The 22,372-nt window shown below is 38.5% G+C and overlaps 1 protein-coding gene across 4 annotated transcripts in view; it reads left to right on the forward strand.

The window, feature by feature from the left end:
* The window catches only part of mprip (myosin phosphatase Rho interacting protein), a 91,613-nt gene that overhangs the window by 32,928 nt on the left and 36,313 nt on the right, over nucleotides 1-22,372 (forward strand). For 3 of the 4 annotated variants that reach the window (XM_057358969.1, XM_057358968.1, XM_057358970.1), the window contains exons 4-12: nucleotides 12,371-12,522; nucleotides 12,801-12,885; nucleotides 12,990-13,164; nucleotides 13,311-13,755; nucleotides 16,502-16,631; nucleotides 17,761-17,868; nucleotides 21,418-21,474; nucleotides 21,994-22,062; nucleotides 22,193-22,282. In XM_057358969.1, coding sequence (XP_057214952.1) covers nucleotides 12,371-12,522; nucleotides 12,801-12,885; nucleotides 12,990-13,164; nucleotides 13,311-13,755; nucleotides 16,502-16,631; nucleotides 17,761-17,868; nucleotides 21,418-21,474; nucleotides 21,994-22,062; nucleotides 22,193-22,282 — 1,311 coding nt within the window. The remainder of the gene's footprint in view (nucleotides 1-12,370; nucleotides 12,523-12,800; nucleotides 12,886-12,989; nucleotides 13,165-13,310; nucleotides 13,756-16,501; nucleotides 16,632-17,760; nucleotides 17,869-21,417; nucleotides 21,475-21,993; nucleotides 22,063-22,192; nucleotides 22,283-22,372) is intronic. The other variant, XM_057358971.1, reaches the window with a different exon arrangement.

Here is a 22,372-nt window from a genome sequence, read left to right on the forward strand (position 1 = left end):
GTTTCAGATTCTTCAGTATCAATACTTATCGAAATATCGATATTTTTGACAACACTACAATGGAATCCTTTCTTATCAAAAGACAATATAACCATATCAGAAAATTATATAAAACTGTGAAATAATCCATGAAACAGTTTGTTGCTTCATCACCAGCTCTGAGAAAAAATAATGAGCGAGTAAGTCTAAGCAGATGTGATCCAGCAGAACAAGGTCTTGTGGTTAATGAGAGCCTGACTTGGACTGTTTGTTTCACAGGAATGTGACATGGGTGACCAAATTAGCTGCCTGATTTGGCTGGAGATTACAGTGTTTGTATGTAAACAGTGAGGCCCCACACACAGGCTCTTCACTAGGAAGATTGAGAACTCCGGAGCCCCTAGTGCGGTGTCCTTACAGACCCTTGACTCCTATTGCTTATTCTGCATTGGCTGTATCACTTATAGGGCTGTACAAAAATATTGATACAGCAAACTATCGCAATATTTTTTTTCATGATAGTGTATCAATAGTCCAAGCTCTAGTATAGATACATTTTTTTTATTCATGTTTTAACGTCATATACACATGGCCATTGTCTCAAGCATGAGCAAGCAAGGTGCTCCAGCTTCCAGAGCCGACACGTGGCTTATAATGGCAATTGCATTTGTTTTAACGGAAACTATAATCGTGTCTACTGCTATGTGATGCATTGGTGGGATGTTAAAAAATACCTCAGGTGGTCCACAGCAAGTTGAATTGTCAGCTTTATTTTCTTTTTACATTTTTTTTTTATTAAAAAAAGTATTGCAATACAGTGTTTCCCCTAGGTTTACGGGTTTGGGGGGGTGGTCTCTATATTTTTTGCGGTGGAGGTCCGGACAATGCTTTTTTTAATAAATAATATTTAATCAATCAATCTAATGTTTTATCGGGCCAATTGTTTTATATTCTGATAGCCACAGTAAGGCCTGGTAACTGATAAAATGTGTTGTAGGCTATGGTGCTGAAGCGAAGTCCTAGTATTTGAGTATTTAAAAAACTATTGACAACAAATGTAACAACTGAAATGAATTTATCATGAGAAGTACTTACAAAGTTACTAACACAAGTAGCCTTTCCATGCCATTCATACTACTGATTCTAAATAATCTTTCTGATTAAAACATGATTCATTGGCCTGGTTTCACAGACAAGGCTTAGTTTAAGGCAGGACTATGCCTTAGATGGATTAGGATATTTGAGTCACTTTTATAAAAATGCTTTAGAAAGAAACATTACCTATGTGCATCTTTAGACAAAATAATGGCACTGACATATTTTACGATATGTTAGGGCAAGTTATTTTCATTTGACACAGCTCAAACATTCATTTAAGTCTGGGACTAGCCTTAAGCCTTGTCTGTGAAACCGGGCCATTATGAAATGCTCTTAACATGCTGATTTTAATCCTTTTAATATCATTAATGCTAAATGTAGATACAAGACGTTATGGTTTATAATCTGTCACAAACCTATATAGCAAACCGTAAACTGACTGACAGCTAAAAACAGTTTTGTTTACTTAAGCGTTACAGTAAAAGTGTTCATTTATTTACCTGCTCTTGGTGTCTGCAGGTCTTTATATGTGATGCGTCTATATGTGGCGTCTTTGGCTGTAGAAGCAGCGCTCACGGAGCGGAAAGGGTTCAAATGAAGCGTGTTTGGTGCTAAATAAAGATATTAGAAGATATAGCAAAATAATCAACATAACTTTCCCTGAGTGTGCGTGATGTGTGCAGCTCAGTTATGTAGACGTGATGCTCAATTTAGACTACAGAAATAGTCTAATGTTTTTAATGGTTTATTGTGTCTCGCGGTCCGGATGAAACGAAGGATAAGCTGGTCGAAAACCTGTCATCTGGTGGTAACTGGACTGTTGCTTGTCAGGGGCAGGGCATGTGTCTTTTCTGTACTTTGACTCGGAACAGGAGAGCGAATGTTGCCATTTTCACTACCCTGGGAGCGTTTAACAATGGCAATATTTTTATCTGCATTTCAGGTGGTTAACGTGACATATTTTCCCACACAGGCTCTCTGTCCGCTGGTGGGAGTGTGTTTACCTGTAGATGTGCGCGCACGTGTCTCTGTGTGCAAGAGCATCGGGGCGGAACTCGTTACGGAGAGCAGAGGAGAATTGTAAAGGCGCGACCATGTAGAAACAGAAATGTCATGCCTATGCCGCCATGTAAATAAGATAAATAACATAATGCTATTTCATTTTTTTAAGACGAGAACAAGGTATAGACATGTTATATAGGAAAGGTATCCTTAAATGACTTCTCTTTTGATCTGGCTCTATATAAAAAATAAAATTAACTTGACCTTCAAGGGGGGCGGGAGATGCCGTTGGAGGGGCGGGGTGCCCCCCTAAGGCAATGATAGGGGAAACACTGCAATATATAATGGTGAGACGAGACATTTATCCCACGAGACGAGACTGGGTTCACGAGAACTGGATTTTTAGACTTTTTTAAAGAAATCCTCTTTTATTCACCTTAAAAACACAAAATACAAAAAATGTAGGCATTATAAAATCAACTTGTACCTCATGAAACAAATTAAACATCTTTTTTAACAAATGATATAATGCAGTAAGAAACAATATGTAAACACTGCCAAATATTTTGTCACAAACTCAAATGACAGGCACTAATTGCACAAAAAGGCGTGCAACCCTCATAGCCTTCAGGGAAACAGTTAAAACTACACAAACGCATCACAATTTATTCTTACATCGCACATATGTAAGAGTAGGGATGGGTACCGAAACCCAATGAATGAACTGCACAGTTTAACGTGCTACACACGTGATGCTCATGAATTTGTCTCTGTCTGCGCTTTATGAGGACATGAACACATGAACTTCATCTCCAGAGTTGCTCTGAGAGTTTATTTCAGAACATTTTACTGAGTGAAGCTAACACACTAAAAAATAAGCGTCTTCTGACAACCTGCCAAAATAAAAGTCTGGTTAACTCAGTATTTTTATGTTGACATATATTACTATTTAATAGTAAAAAAATAAACAAACTAATTTAGAGAAACTAAATCCATCATGCATAAGCTGAAGTTAGTTGTTTACCTTTGAAATTATTCTTTCTATTTTTATGAATGTTTCTTATTTATACATTTGTATTAGGTCTATATTGCATTTTGAATGTAATATGACAATGGAATGTACTAAATGGGTTTAGTTTTCACAGATATTAATGTATGCAATTTCAGCAATAAATATGTCAATTTTTCTAAAAAGGAAACAAATTAGTTGTTCATTTTAAGAGACCTGTCTTATTTTCTCTTGTATATTTAGTATTGCTCTTTAATAAAGAAAAAGTACTTATTATCCGAATACCCGATTAATCGATGGAAAATCAGTAGAATACTCGATTACTAAAATAATCAATAGCTGCAGCCCTACTGCAGATGTGAGAGATGCGCGCAAACGTTGAAACCCATCTGTCTAGCGCGTGTTTACATAGAAAAACGGTGGGAAAGTAGCGCCGCGGGATGGAAAATCACGTTGTCTATGAATAGCCGGGCTGCCGGTCTCTATAGCTCACAGCACGCATATACTTTGTGCGGTTATTAGCGTGTTCTGTACAGTAATGAAAACAGGTCGCACCACAACAAAATGTGTACTCGCACAAATGCTCCCAAATATATTTTGAGGTCGCTAACAGGTTAAATTTAGGGAGCATATGTGACTAAAATGGTAGCAATTTCGAGCCCAGCACTCCATCATGCCAGTTGTGTGAGGATATTGTGTTCTTACGAGACACATCGGATCTCGCGAGATCTGATGCTATGGGATCTCGTCACACCCCTAGCAATACATTGCATTATGTATCGTATCGAAATATATTACAATATACTGTATTGTGACGTATCTATCATGCTACGTATCATATCGCAAGGCCCTTGCCCTGCGTCAGTAATAATGGTCTGTGGGGAAACGCAGTGCTCTGTGTGTACTGTAGTTAAATGGATTAAACGAAGCTTCGAGGCAAAAAAACTGTCTCAATGATTTTTTGTATTCAAATTACTAAACACAGATTTTGAATAACATGAGGGGTGAAGTAGTGTTTTGGGTGAACTATCCATTTAGGTTCTTTGTTGTAGGTTCCATGAACGTAGTTTGATCTGAACCATTCTTCAAGCATGCTCTTTTCACTCGACATAAATAGCAGAAACAGAATTAACCATGGCTGAGTATGGTTCTAGAACTAGATTAGCTTACTTGGAATGTTTATCAATTACATTATAACAGCTTGCCTGTATGTAGTCACTTAGGTGCGATTGTGAATCTTATGAACATGACTTGCGTCCATCCACAGTCTGAGTTCTTGAAACAAAGTATTTTAATTGTCAGATGTTCTGAACTGAAGTCTAGGCTCAGGATTGCATTCCCCCCAATATGCCCTTATTTGGAGAAACCAAAGAGGACTGGTGGTGACGCTGCTATACTCTGAGAACGTTAGACCCCCAAAACCACATAGAAATGTAAAATATGCTTTGAGATTTACATTCCGCAAAGGCCTTGCCACAATACCTACAATTAGATGCTGGGTTTAGAAAGGCCAAAGAAAATGATCTCATCATGACAGCTAAGGCCAAATGGGTTGTCACTGTGATATTTTTTTTTTTGTAACTCCAGTATGTGATGTGGTATAGACCAGTGGTTCTCAACTGGTTTAGCTTTAGGATGCCCGTATTACTTTGGTCATCAATCAGAAACTGAAAACTGGCAAAGTTTTGTATGCAAAAACCCCCCCCACAAATGTCCTTAAGGCACATTTGAGGTCAATGGCCAAAAATATGCTAAATTATTTTGCAATAAGCCATAAGAACCTGAAGTGATTTTGCCACAGGTAATGGGTGTTATCTTTGATGCTCAGCCTGCATTTTTGCTAGTATAAAACGGCAGCAATTGCAATATAATCAAATATAACAATGATCAGTAAAAAATACAGATTACACAAATTGTAGGCTGTTTGTTGTTGGCACATTTATATGGTATGCGGTTGCATTTATTAGCTTTTAGAACCGCTCTATCTATTTTTAAATTCAGGAATGTCACATATATTGGCATGAAAACGTTGGATTGGATGCTAGGGCTGGGCGATGTGACAATGTTATCGTATATCGCCGATGTCTCGCAAATATCCCGATGTCGATTACAGCAGACAGATACCAGACGATAATTTTCTCGAACATTTTTCTACTGCATAAAAGCTATGGTTTATCTACACGCTTTACCTGATGAAAAAAGTCACCACAACACTGGTTTGTGCGCATGGCTCGCCTGTGTGTGTGTGAGCGTGTGTGTGAGCGTGTGTGTGCGCGTGTGTGTGCGCGTGTGTGTGCGCGTGTGTGTGCGCGTGTGTGTGCGCGTGTGTGTGCGCGTGTGCCTGCGTGCGTGTGTGCCTGCGTGCGTGTGTGCCTGCGTGCGTGTTTGTGTGTGCCTGCGTGCATGTGTGCCTGCTTGCGTGTTTGTGTGTGCCTGCGTGCGTGTGTGCCTGCGTGCGTGTTTGCCTGCGTGCGTGTTTGCCTGCGTGCGTGTTTGTGTGTGCCTGCGTGCGTGTTTGTGTGTGCCTGCGTGCGTGTTTGTGTGTGCCTGCGTGCGTGTTTGTGTGTGCCTGCGTGCATGTTTGTGTGTGCCTGCGTGCGTGTTTGTTTGGCACTTGGCGGGTCCGGAACGAATGCCCTCCCGGTCCGTATTCACAGATTGATCGCCGATCGTCTGCGCAATGTTGCATGAAGTCAAACACACCTGATATTATCGAATATCGCAATGATTTTAAAGTCGATTATCGATACATTTTTTTCAAACACATTTAGTTTTTGCTTTATAATGTGGAGGACTGCTGTTTGCCAGGTGTTACATGATGTTGTGTTTTTTTATAGCCTTGAGATATTAGGGACAGAAGGATGATATAGATGCACTCTCTTTTTTTTTTGCACTCTCTGGGGGTGTTTTCAGAGGGTGCTTGACACGTCTGGGCGCATTGCAGCTGTAAGATCAGAAAAGCCATACAAAAGTGATATATCTTACCACTTACGTTCGGAATAAAATGTAAGAGTTGAACCCAAAATACTGCTGTCACTTTTAAAGCTTGCCCATCTGGCTGTTTTTGTATTTCGACCCAACCTCATAAGCACACTGAAAACTTTATATTAGGCATTATGTAGCCATCACAAGTACCATTTTGTTGGAATATGTCCAAGGAGTTTCATTCAAAGATCTCCATATGATAGCCTTGTATGTACAGTATTTCTATTTCTAAGCCATCAACCAAAATTCACAGAAGAGAAAACAATCACTTGGATTTGAAACAACATAAACGTGAGTAAATGATGGCAGATTTCTTTATTTTGGCAAACTTGTCCACTGACCTTTGTTTAACCGATGAGTATTTACTGAGACCTCAAAATAACACCTATTCAATAAATCATGTTTCTATTGTGTTCGACTCTTAAATAGTTTTTTAGTCCTACAATGCAGGACAAGTTGGCAAGTAAGCCTGAATATGTTTATTTTATTACAATTCTAAAAATAGTTGAGTGGTAATAAAGCCAGACAATGAAAGGAAATGGAATTTGATGTGTTGTTTTGGAATCAGAACTAGGATAATGTGAAGCGCATGAATGGTGGGCTTGGCAAACTTGTACTCTGTGTTGTTGCCAATATCAAGCTCATGCCATTTATTTATTCACTGCCTAAGTGCCTATAAGCGCGTTTACTACAAAGCGTTATAAACTGATCTGTTAATTGTAGGAAACATTAGCTCCTGGCTGTTTAGTTTTGTGGATTGCCTTATATTTTCCTCAATTATCTGAAGATGTTTTATTTGTGCGTTTGTGGCTACTGGCAGTTTTACAGGAATTCATTCTACAGTTTTAGTTTAGTTCTCCTCTGGATAAAATAATACAGTATGCAGTTAGATATCTGATACATCAAGATGTCTTTCGGGATTTTTGGTGTTACAAAAGGATCAAATTGTTTCATGTTTTCAGGGCTATGTGAGGAGTGACGTGAAATTTTTTTGTTGTCTTGTCTTCTGTTCTTACAGTCCTGGTGTCTCATTAATGAGATTTTTTTCCCTCAGCAGCACTTTAGTGAAACAGAAACACTGCTGCAGTTTATAACTATGACACTTTAATTGCCATATTTGGCATTCCCTGGAGTTTACTGGCAGCTTTTAATAAAGCTAGATCACTTAAAATGGCCATAAAAGGAATCAGGAAAAGACAGCACCTGTTTTACATCTAGAGTCTGCAGAACGTCTGATAACAGCCAGGGCAGAAATTACGGGATGGTTAAGTGTGACTATTAAGGACCTAAATTCTAAAAAATCTCAGTCAGGTGCTTTAAAGGAAAAATTCATTCAAAAACTGTTATCGTTGACTCTCTCTGATGTTGTTTCAAAGCACTTTCTTCCTTTCTTTTACACAAAAAAGAAATGCTGAAGAATGTACTGGCCTGTAGTTTTTTTTCCATATAATGCTTGTGTCCCCCTTTGTATCTCTGCAAGTTACTTTAGATAAGTGTCTGCCAAATGCATAAATGTAATTTTATATTACACTCCTGGTAGGAGTTGTGTTTCAAACTAATCCTTTGCCATCACATTTCAGCTTCATCTTTATGTTGGCATACAGTGAAAAACGTGAAGTCTTGGTGGTGAAGTTAAATGTTCAAACCTCATTACTGGTCCGGCATTGGAAAAGGAGCATTCAGAATGAACTTTTTCAAGAAGCGAATGGCCAACACTTGAATCCTTACGAGTTGCCAAGAATAAAACACAATGTGATTGTGTGTTCATCACATTAAAGTCATTACCTTTGGATTTCACTGGATGTTTACTATGTGAAGGGTGTTGAGTCTGATGGCTTCAGCTATTTCACTTCTCTGTTGTGCTTTTATGGGTTGTTTGTGATGTATTCCATCACAGTAAATTTGATGCTATGGTAACCGGGTGCATGGCAACAGTCATAGATTATTAGCTTACGGGTAGTTGACATGAAATGTCAAGCAGTTTCAGTTCAGTTTCAGCATCCTGCATGTTACAATCCATTGTCCAATAAAGCTCATATTAATTTAAATGTTGTTCATTTTCAAAGTTGTTCATTCTAACCCTAAAATATGTACTTTTTCCTTTACCATTTTAAAAGTTTATGGTTACAGGATACCATTTTTTTCAACATTTTTAAGTAATATCAATACCACTATGGAATAACACAAATGTAACTTGGTGTTTAACTTGTTGTGACTAAAACATTTGTCTTTATTCAGTGGTCTGCCAAATTTCGACCAAATCGAAAGTTCGAAAAATATATTCAAACTATTGCATTTTCGCATTTTCAAAGAAGCAACCTAGAATATGTAAAACTGTACATTTAGCAATTTGTGAACCGGTTTCCTGAGGTTTCATTCTCTGTTTTGTAAACAGTACTGAAAGAGGTTCTCTTTTCTGGGCTCTTATTGGTTGCTTTTTTCCATTAGTCCAAGTCCATCCATTTAAAAAACATTTAGCTAAAATATAACTTCTCTAATGAAAAAATGTATGTTGGCATGCTAGTATTTTTGCTTACAAAATAATTTCACACATTTAATCGCGCACATTCTGATTAAATAATTTTAATCCATTTTTATGTATACAGTTAGGGCCATAAATATTTGGACAGAGGCACATTTTTTGTTATTTTAGCTGTGTATCAATATGTTTTCGAGTTACAGTTTTATAATAGATATTGTCTTAAAGTGCACACTCTCAGCTTTATTTAGAGTGTATTCACATCCAGATTAGCTGAAGGATTTAGGAATTACAGCTCTTTAATATGAAGCGCTCCCCTTTTTCAAGGGACCAAAAGTAATTGGACAGTTGAATAAAAAGCTGTTTTATTCACATGTATGGACTTTTCCTTAAATAATTTTGTCATAAATGAAGCATGTCAAAGGTCTGGAGTTGATTCTACATGTGGTGTTTGCATTTGGAAGCTGTTGCTGTGAACCCACATCATGGGGTTCAGGGAGATCTCCATGCAAGTGAAATAGACCATAGTTAGATTTTAAAAACACTACACATCCGTCAGAAAGATGCCAGGAACATTAAGAGCAGCCAAATCAACAATTTGGTACATTCTGGGGGAAAAAAACACACCGCTGAGCTCAGTAACAAAACAATCCTAGGTGTCCATATGAGAGCAAAGTGGTGGATGATGACATTATCCTCTCCATGATAAAGAAAAACATCTTCACAACTTCCAGACAAGTGAAGAATTAATCCGGATGCTTCTGTCTTCTGTTACATCACCAAAAAAACACCAGTGACCCAGTGCCTGAGGACGTCATGCATGGAAATGGAATCACACTGCCTGAACACTATTTTACTGAAGATGTTGTATGCTCATATCATGAGATATTCCAAGCCTTCTCCATATCTTTTATTCTTTTTAGTCTTATGCAGGCTGAAATTAATTTGATCTCTCCAAAAAAATGCTTTCTAGAGCTTGTTCGGCTATTTCAGAAGTCTAATCTACCCATCCTATTCTTGAGGCTTTTGCACCTTGTTGTGAACCCTCTCTATTTTTTCCTTGTATTCTCTTTATTGTTTTGATTGACAAACATTGACATATTTACCTCTTGGAGAGTGTTCTTCACTTGTCCGGACGTTGTGAAGGTGTTTTTCTTCATCATGGAGAGGATAATGTCATCATCCACCACTTTTATCTCATATGGACGCCCAGGATTGTTTTGTTACTGAGCTCAGCGGTGTGTTTTTTTTTTCTTAGAATGTACCAAATTGTTGATTTGGCCACTCTTAATGTTCCTGGCATCTTTTTGACGGATTTGTAGTGTTTTTGAAATCTAACTATGGTCAGTTTCACTTGCATGGCGATCTCCCTGAACCCCATGATGTGGGTTCACAGCAACAGCTTCCAAATTCACCACATCATTCAAAAACACCACATGTAGAATCAACTCCAGACCTTTAACATGCTTCATTTATGACAAAATTATTTAAGGAAAAGCCCATACATGTGAATAAAACAGCTTTTTATTCAACTGTCCAATTACTTTTGGTCCCTTGAAAAAGGGGGGCGCTTCATATTAAAGAGCTGTAATTCCTAAATCCTTCAGCTAATCTGGATGTGAATACACTCTAAATAAAGCTGAGAGTGTGCACTTTAAGACAATATCTATTATAAAACTGTAACTCGAAAACATATTGATACACAGCTAAAATAACAAAAAATGTGCCTCTGTTCAAATATTTATGGCCCTAACTGTATATTTCAACTATCAGCGTACATTGTGAGGAATGAGGGCACAGCCCTGCAGGGCACTGTTGTTCAGGGTAACAGACCTTGAAGACGTCATAGGTTCTGCAAGTGTTATGTCAGTCTAGGTCTTGGATACAGTGATAAAGTTTGATGGAATACATGGATGGAGGTGAATGAACAGCATTTTAACAGTGGTGTTACTGTATTCTGAAGTGTTATGCTGCAGGTGCCTTTTGACTCATATTGTTTGTTATGGGCTCATCATTATAGCTTGTTGATCTTTTTTATAATTCCATGTAACAGTAGTATGCCTAGTCTATTTTCCGCTGTCAGCATTTTTTAAGCATTAAACTTATTCAGTTATTGCAGCCTTTTTATCTGAAATTATGCATATTGTATATTGACACAACGATATGTGTAAATTTATCATGTCATCTTTTTGGATGCTTCAAACCTAGCGGTGTCATAGTATGCCAGTATTGTGATATTAATAATCATGATTGCTGATAATGTGTTAATACTGCATATATGATAATATAAATAATCCAACACCAGTTTCTGGTTGACACTCCAACGTCGTGGCTGGTGGTTTTGCACAATTTAACATTTTGCCGTAAGAGCCACAACTCTCTCTCTGCCTTCTTACTAGGGCTGCAGCTATCGATTCTTTTACTAATCAAGTATTCTACTGATTTTTCCATCAATTAATTGGGTATTTGGATAATAAGTACTTTTTCTTTATTAAAAAGCAATACTAAATATACAAGAGAAAATAAGACGAGTCTCTTAAAATGAGTAAAACAACTAATTTGTTTTCTTTTTTAGAACAATTAGAGTTTTTATTGCTGAAATTGCATACATTAACATCTGTGAAAACTAAACCCGTTTAGTACATTCCATTGCCATATTAAATTCAAAATGCAATATAATACAAATATATAAATAAGAAACATGAATAAAAATTGAAAGAATAATTTCAAAGGTAAACAACTAACTTCAGCTTATGCATGATGCATTTAGTTTATCTAAATTAGTTTGTTTCTTTTTTTACTATTTAATAGTAATATATAGCCTATGACTTTTATTTTGGCAGGTTGTCGGAAGACGCTTATTTTTTAGCATGTCTGTTTCTTCACTCAAACAATAACATGTTCATGAAATAAACTCTCAGAGCAACTCTCGAGGTGAAGTTCATGTCCTCATTCAGCGCAGACGCAGACAAATTTATGATCATCACGCGTGTAGCACGTTCATTCACGCAGACATGCAGAACAGCCAGATGGCATGTAAATAACAAGATTCGGCATCCACTAGTCCGCATCTAGTTTGATGGACTCAATGCAGCCGGAAAACAAGTTTCACTCGCAAAACAGACTAAAACTAAGTAAAATAGCAGTTCACCATTTCAATAAGCTATCAGTTATTTATCAGCATGAGAAATACGTGTGAGCGTGTGAACAGATTAAAATGCGTGTGTCCTCGCGGTGAATGCGTGAGACTTGAGAGCCCTGTAACTTGAATAGAGTTTAGCAGGCTGTGCGTTAGTAATAACGGTCCGTGGGGAAACGCAGTGCTCCGTGTGTACTGTAGTTAAATGGATTAAACGAGGCGTCGAGGCAACAAAAAATGATGAATCGTTTCAGCCCTACTTCCTACACTTAAATTTTGAGTGTGATTTATTGGTCAAAAAGAGAAAATACAGAATAAACTAAATTAAAGATAAGTTTGACAGATATCATTTTCTATAGATATCACAATAATATCTTTATTGTGAATTACTTCAGTTACGCTAATCGTGTAGTTAAAATCTGATATGGTATGGTGAATACAGTCGTTTAGCCTGTTATATAATGGTTAAAATGTTCTGGCAGTTGTACATTCTACACTGCCTGTGACACCAGTGTTAAGGGTTCAATCCCAAACACTTTTACTAATCCACCCTAAATGGACTGCTTTGGATGTCTGTTAAAATAAAAATGACTTAATCATCTCTTTTTGACAATGAATTTATGAGCAGATAAGTAAAACAACTATGCAAATAATTTTTCTCATCTGATGTTTCTTGTAGCCAAGCACATTGCCACAAGGAACTGTCAACATGAACCTCTGCACAGACGTAATAGATGCTGAACCCAGGACTGGACAGAAGAACTCGCTGTGCATCATCACCCCTGAGCAGGAGTATTACATCCGAGGAGACAGTAAAGAGATCATCAATGGGTATCTGATGGTTCATCTCACCAATTTATTGTTAGGCACAAATGTAACTCGCATTTTTGCATTGATTGCTAATGGAAATTGACAAAAATCTGCTAAAAACCTGCTCAGTACTCCCAGGTCCATTTATAACTAAAGATCCAATCTGATAAGACAACACTTTACATACACATTTTTAATACTTGGGGAGAGACAGACGTTCCAGTTTATAGAAATCTATTTGCAATGTGAGTGTGAGCATGTCATATGCAACAGTGCCATAACCTTTGGTCTTTCATCAGATGGAGTGAACAGCTAGTGGTTTATCCAAGAACCAACAAGCAAAATCAAAAGAAGAAACGCAAAGTAGAACCAGCAACCTCACAGGTATGTGTGGCCTTTTGATTTTTAGGCCAACTTTGGTTGGATCTTTTTTATGCTGTCAGCGGCAATAAACAACATATGAATGAAAATGATGGATTCGTTTTTAGGAGCCAGGACCTGCGAAGGTAGCAGTGACTGGCTCAGGCATCCCTGATGCTGAGAAGACTCCAGACACCAGTTCTATCATATGGCAAGAGGAGCTGCAGAGCAGAGAGGCGGATGTGTCCCAGTCGTGGTCCACTAACGAAATGGCACCGCTTGGCTCACAGCTGCCCTCTGCAGGTATAAAAGTTCTTAAAAAAAACTTGTATAGTTGTATTATACTTGAGGTCATCTGTATGCTAATGTTCTCTCAAACAGAATTAGCCTTTAGCAGACATTTGTATTATAATCATGCAGTTTGACACCGTTTCATTATATTCTTATAGGTGAGGGATCAATTCTGAGTCTGTGTTCAGATCAAAGTTCTGTAAACGGTGATGAGGTGGACCGGAGCGGGCTCTCCTTCCACTCGGCTGTTTCCCAGACCTCTCACGGTCCCCTGTCCCCCACAGGCAGCTCTTCCAGCAGGCACAGCGGAGAGCTGGGGGGCATCCCCCGCTGCCGCTCCCCTGCTCCCAGCGACCCCTTCCCATCAGGCAGCAGTCTGCTGTCCAACGGCTCCCATATCAGCGGTTCTATGAGTTCTTTGGACTCGGATGCCAGCGGCAACACCGTCACCAGCACCGACAGCCACCCAACCGAGGCCACTGGCCGCGTCCATTGCGGTCTGTCCCGCTGCAATGACGGCGAGGCCCGCAAGGCAGAAAAACGCAGCCGTTTCCGCAGTCCTGAAAGAAAGGATAAAGATTCTGTCTTCAGCCCTGAGAGAAGGTGAGCACAGGCTCTTCCCCTCATACGCCCTTTCACTCTCGCTTTAGATTTTCTCTCCATCTCCTTTTAAAGGCATGTGCACATAAAGGCACAGAGACCCGAGAGAGCTCTGTGTGTAGATAGCACAAGCAGAGAAGATAAACCAACATGCGCATTATTAGGCCAAATAAAGGCAAATGAATACCAGGCTTTTTGCAACATGGACCTATTCATAGCAGAGATACTTATTTCTCGCTCTGCTAATGTTGGTTGCAATTGTGAACCTGTCACTAAATGTCATTTACTATGCATTTTTCAATTTTGGGGACCCTTTGATGGAAGTCTGAACAGAACATTTAAAATAAAAATTGGTGTATTTGCCATTCAGGGAGCTTACTCTTTCCCCACAAGGAGACCATTCACAGATGAGCAGGACTGAAGAATTTATAAACCTGTCCAAAAGAGTCTTCACTTTGGTTCAGTTTTGGTTTTTGGGTTTTGCCATGTTGTACCCAGAAGCCTGTGAGGCTGTGAGCAGTCATGTGACATCAATACCTCACTCACTGGCTTTTTTGCTTCCTTTTAAGGAGGGAGACAAGGCTGCACAATACTTTTTTAAAAGTCATTTCATATTTTCAGACTTTGTTATTGTGAACTGAATTCCTGACTGTAAGAGTCAAGAAATGGTGATGAGCATTGGTTCATCAGAATCGTGAGGAGGCACATTCACATTTAACCAGTTTCTAATATTAAATCCCCTTTTTTTTAGATTACAGTGACTCTATGAAGGTACTTGGGCACAATTAATGTGTAAATGTCTTTTTATCATATGACATCATCACCAAAGCACACTTATCAGGAATACAGTGGCTTGCAAAAGTATTCAACCCCCTTCATTTTATTCACATTTTGTTATGCTGCTGCCTTATCTTAAACTACTTTAAATGATTATTTTTTTTACATTAATCTACACTCCATGCACAATAATGACAAAACAAAAAACTGATTTTTGACAGCTTTGCAAATTTATTAAAAATAAAAAACAAAAATAAGTACATTGCATAAGTATTCACACCCTTTTCTGGGACACTTGAAATTTTGCTCAGAAGCATTAGTTTTGCTTGTTAATGTTTATACACTTCGAGTGGAGTTAACTTGTGCCAAATTCAATTGAATAAGTATGATTTGGAGTGGCACATACCTCTCTATAAAGGGTGCAACAGCTGAAAATGCATATCAAAGTAAAAACCAAGACATGAGGTCAAAAGAACTGCCAGTAGAGCTTTGAGACAGGATTGTATCAAGGCACAGATCTGGGGAAGACTTCTGAAAAAAATCTGCTGTATTGAATGTTCACAGAAGCATGTAGCCTCCATTTATCCTCAATGAAAGAGGTTTGGAACCACCAGATCTCTTACTTGAGCTGACCTCCTGTCCAAACTGAGCCATCGATGAGGAAGGGTCTTGGTTAGAGCGGTGACCAAGAAGCTGATGATTACTCTGGTTGAGCTCCATGATCATATATGGAGATGGGAGAAACTTACAGAAGGACAAACATCACTGTAACACTCCACCAATCTGGGCTTTATGGCTTAGTGGCCAGACTCAAACCTTTGCTCAGTGAAGACACATGGAAACTTGAAATATGCAAAAACATACTTCAACGAATCTTTCAAACTGTCAGAAACAAGATATTCTGGTCTGATGAATCTCAGATTCATGCATCATGTCTGGAGAAAAACAAGCACTGCTCAACACCTGTACAATACCGTCTTAACAGTAAAGTGTAGTGGAAACAGCATCATGATGTGGGGGTGTTTTTCAGCTTCAGGGACTGTACACAAAATACGGAGATAATGATCATGAAAACCTAGCCCAGAACATTCAGAACCTCGGACAGGGCAGAAGGTTCATTCTCCAACATGACAATGATCCTAAGCACACAACTAAAACAATGCAAGAGTGGCTTATGGACAACTCTGTCCATGTCCTTGAGTGGCCCAGCTAGTGCTTGAACCCAACTGAACATTCTCTGTAGAAACCTGAAAATGTTTGTCTACTGATGATCTCCATCCAACCTGACAGAGTTTGAGAGGATCTGAGGAGAAGAATGACAGAAAATTGCCAAATGCAGATGTGTAAAGCTTTTCACATCATACCCTAAAAGATTTGAGTCTGTAAAGGCGCTATAACCATTTTCTGAGTTGAGGGTATGAATACTTATGCAATGTACTTATTTTTGTTTTTTATTTTTAATAAATTTGCAAAGCTGTCAAAAATCAGTTTTTTGTTTTGTCATTATTGTGCATGGAGTGTAGATTAATGTAAAAAAATAATCATTTAAAGTAGTTTAAGATAAGGCAGCAGCATAACAAAATGTGAATAAAATGAAGGGGGTTGAATACTTTTGCAAGCCACTGTATATATTTTTAAGTTTGTTAGGTTTTAAATGATGTCAAATTCTCATCCTCCCCTTGTTTTTTTTTACTGTGTTTTTTTTTACTGCAAATCAGAGCCCATACTACATGGGTCATAACCCTTTATTTTTTTATATCTTCAAGCGCACTTATGAGAATAGCAGGAAACGGGTTGTAGTGTGTAGTAAATGGATCTATAGTATTTCTGGACTGACAAAACACATATCCACAAATAAATATATAAATAAATATATTTGCATATTTACAATGTTTTGCAAGAATTGGAAGGCTGTGTAAGTTTCACTCATATTTTAGAGTCTCTAACAGTCTTTGTCATTTTGCATTCGTAGTGGGCGCTCAAATGTGATCGAGAAGCTGGAGGCGTTGGAGCTGGAGCATGCTGAGAGAATGGAGGTGGAAAAGACGAGCCGCAGTGGAGTCAGACAGGGCCGAAGTGAAATGAGACGGTTCCAGAGGGAGGTAATGAATACTTAGTGATGCTCCCAGTGTTGATACACACTGAGACTCTGATCGTTTTACAGCCAACACTGTCATCATTCACTTCCTGGAGAACCAGCCTGCTCACGCATGTTTCAGTGTACATTGTCGCCCTTGTTTTGTTCCGGTTCCATATGACTTGCTTTTCTCTGTGAAATGCTAAAAGATATGTTTGGCTGAATGTCAGTGACTCACAGACTCTATTCACTCCATTGTATGGTGAAATAAAAAACATTCTTGAAAATTGCATAAGGGGTTTAAATGGACATAATTGTATTTCTCCATTGAGCCCTTTAGTATTTGAATGTGCCAAACACTTGAAACACTTTAGTTGACTTTTTAACTTTTTTTGGATGAATATTCAGTTCTTTACCCCTTTCGCTTTAATACGCGTAACCTTTTTGTCTCAATGAATTTCCAGTTTCCATTATGAGTTTGCATTCCCCTGACAGTTTCTTTCCTTTCTCAGTGTGTTCTGTGCTTGAGGCTAAATAAATTTTCCCTGACAAAAAGAACGGTTGCCATATTTAAGTGCTTTTTGCCTTTATGGCTGGTTGGTTTACATAGCTACAGTATCTTGTCAGGCTTGTTTTTTTTTTCTTTACTACCCGCCCAGACTCATATCCTCTACATGCGCACACAGGTTGAAAGCTGGTAAAAGTTCACCTTTCCTTTTGTTTCTGTTTCCACTTATGCTGGTTCATTGCCAGGCTTGGTGGTTACTCAACAATGTGGACGATACAGATTTTGATCAAGAATCTTGTTTTTATGGCATTCTTTTGTGATTTTATCGTAGAGTTTCAGATCTATGTGGTCATTGAAGGAGCATAGACGCCATTTGTTTCCCAGACTAAACTTCTCACAAAAACAACAGGGATTATTGTTGCAAACGGGTGCATTAGTCGGTATGACATAAGGTTTAAACCGAATCTAAAATGAGGCTAAGAGTTGCTCAGGCTTAAGTTTGGTATTGTTTTTGTTGCTTTCAAGGTCAGGCCGGGGTTTCGATGTGATACAGAAAGCGTAACTGAAATGCAGACATTTTCTGTATCATTCTAAAGGCGATCGCAAGGTGTTAACCTTACCTGTCTCTTCATTAATCCCATTTTAGGAGCAGAAGCCAGACTCAGCACAAGGTTCAGAGTTCCATCACTCAACCCTGCTGCCACTGAGGAGAGCCAAGTCACTGGACCGCAGGACTACCGAATCAGTCATGACAGTAAGCCAAATCTGTCTCTCTGTTTTCTCACAAGGACACTGGACAGCCTGCTATAAATTTGAAATGGTGTCCTGCTACTTCCAAGAAGTTTTCAGAGAGGAGCTTTGTAATCAGCGAACATTATGTACTAAGGGTGTGAGGTGAACTGCTTTCAAATCCTCCACAATGCCTCTGTTGTTCTCTGAAGTTTAGAGGTTAAAGAGAGCAGCAGGATTTGGCATGTTTTGAAGGAAAAGATGGACTACTGTTTTGGAATATTTCAGTCAGCATGATATAATTAACATTTCGACTCATGTATACTTTCAGGCTTTTGCATTAGGTGGAAACCACACTGTGAGAAAACTCGCTTGCTGCTCCCCATTTTTTGTTATACAGGTTACAAACAGTGAGGTCTATAAAAAAGTAAATGTCAATTTTCAGGATTCAAATGAGATTTTCAGTTTGGATTTAAGACTTTTGAGCCTCACTTGATGTCTGCAATTATTCTGGCAGTCAGTAGTACACGTGGGCCTATTTCTAATGGATTTCCACTGGTGTGTCTACCCAAACTAATACTGACGGCCATCTTGTTTTTCTGTGGTATTTGTGTACTATTGTTATAAGACCACGGATGTCCTTTTCCTCCCACTGTTGCAGTTGGGTGTAGCGTACTGCTCTCTCCTACCCAGGTCATCTTCACCTCCTCCCTGCATCCAGCCGTGCATTCCTGTCCTCTCACTTCCCATTTGATCTTGTGTGAGCTTGTTTGATTAGAGAGTGTGTGCGTGTAGGCGTTTCTGTGTACTTTGTCACTGTAGCTTATTAGAGGTCTGCACGGGCTTTAAACAAAAGCCTGAACCTGGCCCGTACCTGAGATTGTTTAACCCGACCCGGCCCGACCATTACAGTTACATTTTAAGCCCAAACCCGACCCAAACCCGAAGTGTGTTTAACAGCAAGCTTTGTTGAAATGTGCTGCATTTTATGATTAAATTAATGATTTAATTTATGATTAAATAATAGCTACATGTAGGCAAACACAGTTTCATCAAGGCACGGCTGCCCCCTCAGCAGTGAACACACAAGAAAAAATAAGAAATAGCACAGACCTACCAATAACGAAACTTTGCTGTGGGTGAACAGGTGTAAAAGTCAAAAATCAGTTTTGAACCCTCTGGAACTGTTGGTTTAAGCGCCGTCCTCCTCTGATTAAAAGTTAGTCCAGCTGCACTGAAGTTCCTCTCGCTGCTGCTGCTAACGTTACTTGCAGGGATGCCGAGGTCATTACGGGCCAGTCTTGACAGTAATGACAAGATCTTCCAGAGTGCAGCTTTCCCTTCATCATTTAGAACTGTAATATGTTTTCCATCGCTAATATTTTGCTTTATCGCACTCATCTTACCATCACCTGCTGTGTTGTGACAACGAGGACAAGAGCGGGAGCACGTGCTCAGAACAGTTTATGCGAAAAGTGTGTGTTTTCTCTCGTGTTTTTTTGTGGTCACACCGCAGCAAACACGCAAGGACATGCCACGGCACGCAAACATGTTTGTATATAGCCTTTTTTTTGTTACGAAGCCGACCCGAACCCAAGGCTATTCATTAAACATTAACCCGACCCGAAGCCCACTAGTTTTTCGGGCCCCGTCGGGCTCGGGTCGGGTTGCAGACCTCTATAGCTTATGTATGTTTTGTTTTGAGATCCGTGTATGGGAGCCTGTCTTTATGTCTGGGCTTATCTGCGTATGTAAAATGTGTTCGGTTTGGTACTCGCATTGTTAGTGTATTGTGTGTTTGTTGCACTGTCCAGCACTCTTAAAGTAGTTCACCCAAAAACGATGTGATCATTTGCTGCTCACCCTCTTGTCATTTCAAACCTGTATGACTTTCTTACTTCTGCAGTACACAAGAGAAGATATTTTGAAGAATGTTGGTAACCAAACAATGGTGGTCCCATTGACTTCTATTGTATAGACACGAAAGCTATGTGTCAATGGGTACTGCAATTTTTTGGTTACCAACATTCTTCAAAATATCTTCTTTTGTGTTCTGTGGAAAAAAGTAAGTCATACAGGTTTGAAATGACAAGACTGTGAGCAAATGATGAGTTTTCATTTTTGGGTGAACTATCCCTTTAACTAGGAATGGGCATGTCAGGTAATTTTGTAGTTAAGTACTCTAGTAAAAAATGAAATAAACACGCATTAATAAAAACATTAGGATGAAAAACAACCACTTAACAACATTTACACAGGCTACATTTTTATTTTAATTGTTTTAGTTTATAATCACAAGACATGCAAGAAGATTAAGTTACCATCTGTGCCTATATTTAGGATGGCTGTCACATCGAGTTTCTTGTCATACTTTTCTTTCCATGGTGAAAATCAGATGCTAAATAAGTTGCTTAACTCTAATTAGAACAAAATATGACAATAAAAATCTAATTGTCATTGTATAAATGCACGTGATCACAGGTCATCAACTCGACGTCACATAGCACCACACAATGTATTCATTTGAAAAGATTTATATGAGGGATTCAGTGCAAATGTGTGTTTGGAAATAGGGCTGTCACGATTATGAAATTTGGCTGACGATTAATTCTCTAATAAATCATTGTGATTATGATGATTAATTGTCTGTTTTAGAGCTTTGACTTTTAATTCTCATACATTTTTTTATTCAGCTTTGAAACGACCATATTGTTCTGAATATAAAGACTATGTTCTTTTTCTTGGAAATACATAGGAAAAAAATTGGGTCATCATACTTAAGGTTTAGGCTTTTACCTGTCAATAATACAACCGCCAAATACTTGTAAATTAAGTAAATTGATCAGGAGTGAATTGAAGCCACCATTAAAATGCTATCAGTCATAGAAAAGCTTCTAGTCTGTTTTTTCTCACTTGCAAGACTACAATAAAAGTTTACTTCTATGTTAATGAGATTTTGGTAGACTGGTTTTCACACTGAAATAATATTAAATTGTACTGCAGGTTATTTTTATGGTATATGCATTAGTTTTTTTGAAGTGATTGTGTTGTGACTTTACAAGTATTACCATGCTTTAGTTACAATATATACAATAAAATATGCAATATGCAGATGCACTACAGCTCCCCCTAGTGTCTTCTATTCAGATGTGCAATAATTGCTATGATCTGAAACCATCTGGTGAGACGATTATTTAATAATCGTGACAGCCCTATTTGGAAAATCAGTGCAACACCAAAAAAAATCACTCAAGAGTGTTAAAGAACTACAGAGCAGGCCGCACTTCCTGTTGGTTGTGCCGTGGTGCTCTTGCAATACATAAAATTGCTAAAAGATTTTAGGTTCCCGATCCCAGGGTTTCTCCTAGGTATCTGTAGGGTGAGCAAATTTTCATCATAAACTGTCCCAGACAGATCTTAGTGGCTGTACTTCTCTCTGTTCAGATGCCACCTGGTATTTGTTCTACTTATCATGCATAAGTAGGCTTGTTTGAACTCACATACAGTATATGCCTTCAAGACTAGCTTGGTTATTTCTGTTTATTTTAATATCCGCTTCCTGTTTGGATTACAGCCAGACTTGCTGAACTTCAAGAAAGGTTGGATGGTGAAACTTGACGAACAAGGCCAGGTAAGCTCTTGCTCATATTTCTTTGTAAACAATCTCTCGCTGCTTATATCTCAGAACTGTATCGTGTCCCTAGTGTTCAGATATGAAACCTAGAATTCAACATCAAAGGGTGTTTGTGAGACAGAAGTAAACACGAAGTGTCATGTGAATCAATAAATCATTGTTAGACAGGCTGGGGATATGTGCTAAAATTGTAAAACTATGCAGTGTTTAGAAAATAAAATGCATTTTACGGGGCTTTTCCTGTCAAGGCGCTGATCAAAGTTACCTGGCTCAAATGTTTGGCCTTCACTCAAAGCATGCACTGATGCTTTTTAAAGGGCATATTACACTTTGATTGTACTGCTTCAATAGGTGAAAGTTGAAAGCATGTAGCCTATCAACCTTTTCCCCATGGTCTTTAAAGAAGAATAAATGTCTTGGAAAACCTGTCTATACATCAGATAGATACAGGAGTTTGTAAGACCAAGAGGTCTGTATTGTGATCTGACAGTTTTTATTTTCATTTCTTTGATTCAGTGGAAGAAGTATTGGTTTGTGCTGACGGATCACAGTCTACGATACTACAAGGATTCTATTGCTGAAGAGGTAATGAACAGGACATTTTATAGCCGTTTGTTGTCTTTTGTAGCCATTCGCTTCACAAATATTTGTAGTTTTGTGCATGTCTGATTTGATTTCTTTCAATGGTGTAATCTTTGTTTGTATGTATCAACAGGCATGTGATCTTGATGGAGAAATTGACCTCAGTTCATGCTATAATGTTACAGAGTATCAAGCTCAACGCAACTATGGCTTTCAGATTCACGTAAGTGTGTCTAAAGATAATGTGCAGAAGCTGAATCCTGATTTTTTTTCTTCGCTTTTATGTTCGACGTGTTATGTAATTGATTAGTAA

The sequence above is a fragment of the Triplophysa rosa genome, linkage group LG18, assembly GCF_024868665.1.
Source record: "Triplophysa rosa linkage group LG18, Trosa_1v2, whole genome shotgun sequence".
NCBI lineage: Eukaryota > Metazoa > Chordata > Actinopteri > Cypriniformes > Nemacheilidae > Triplophysa > Triplophysa rosa.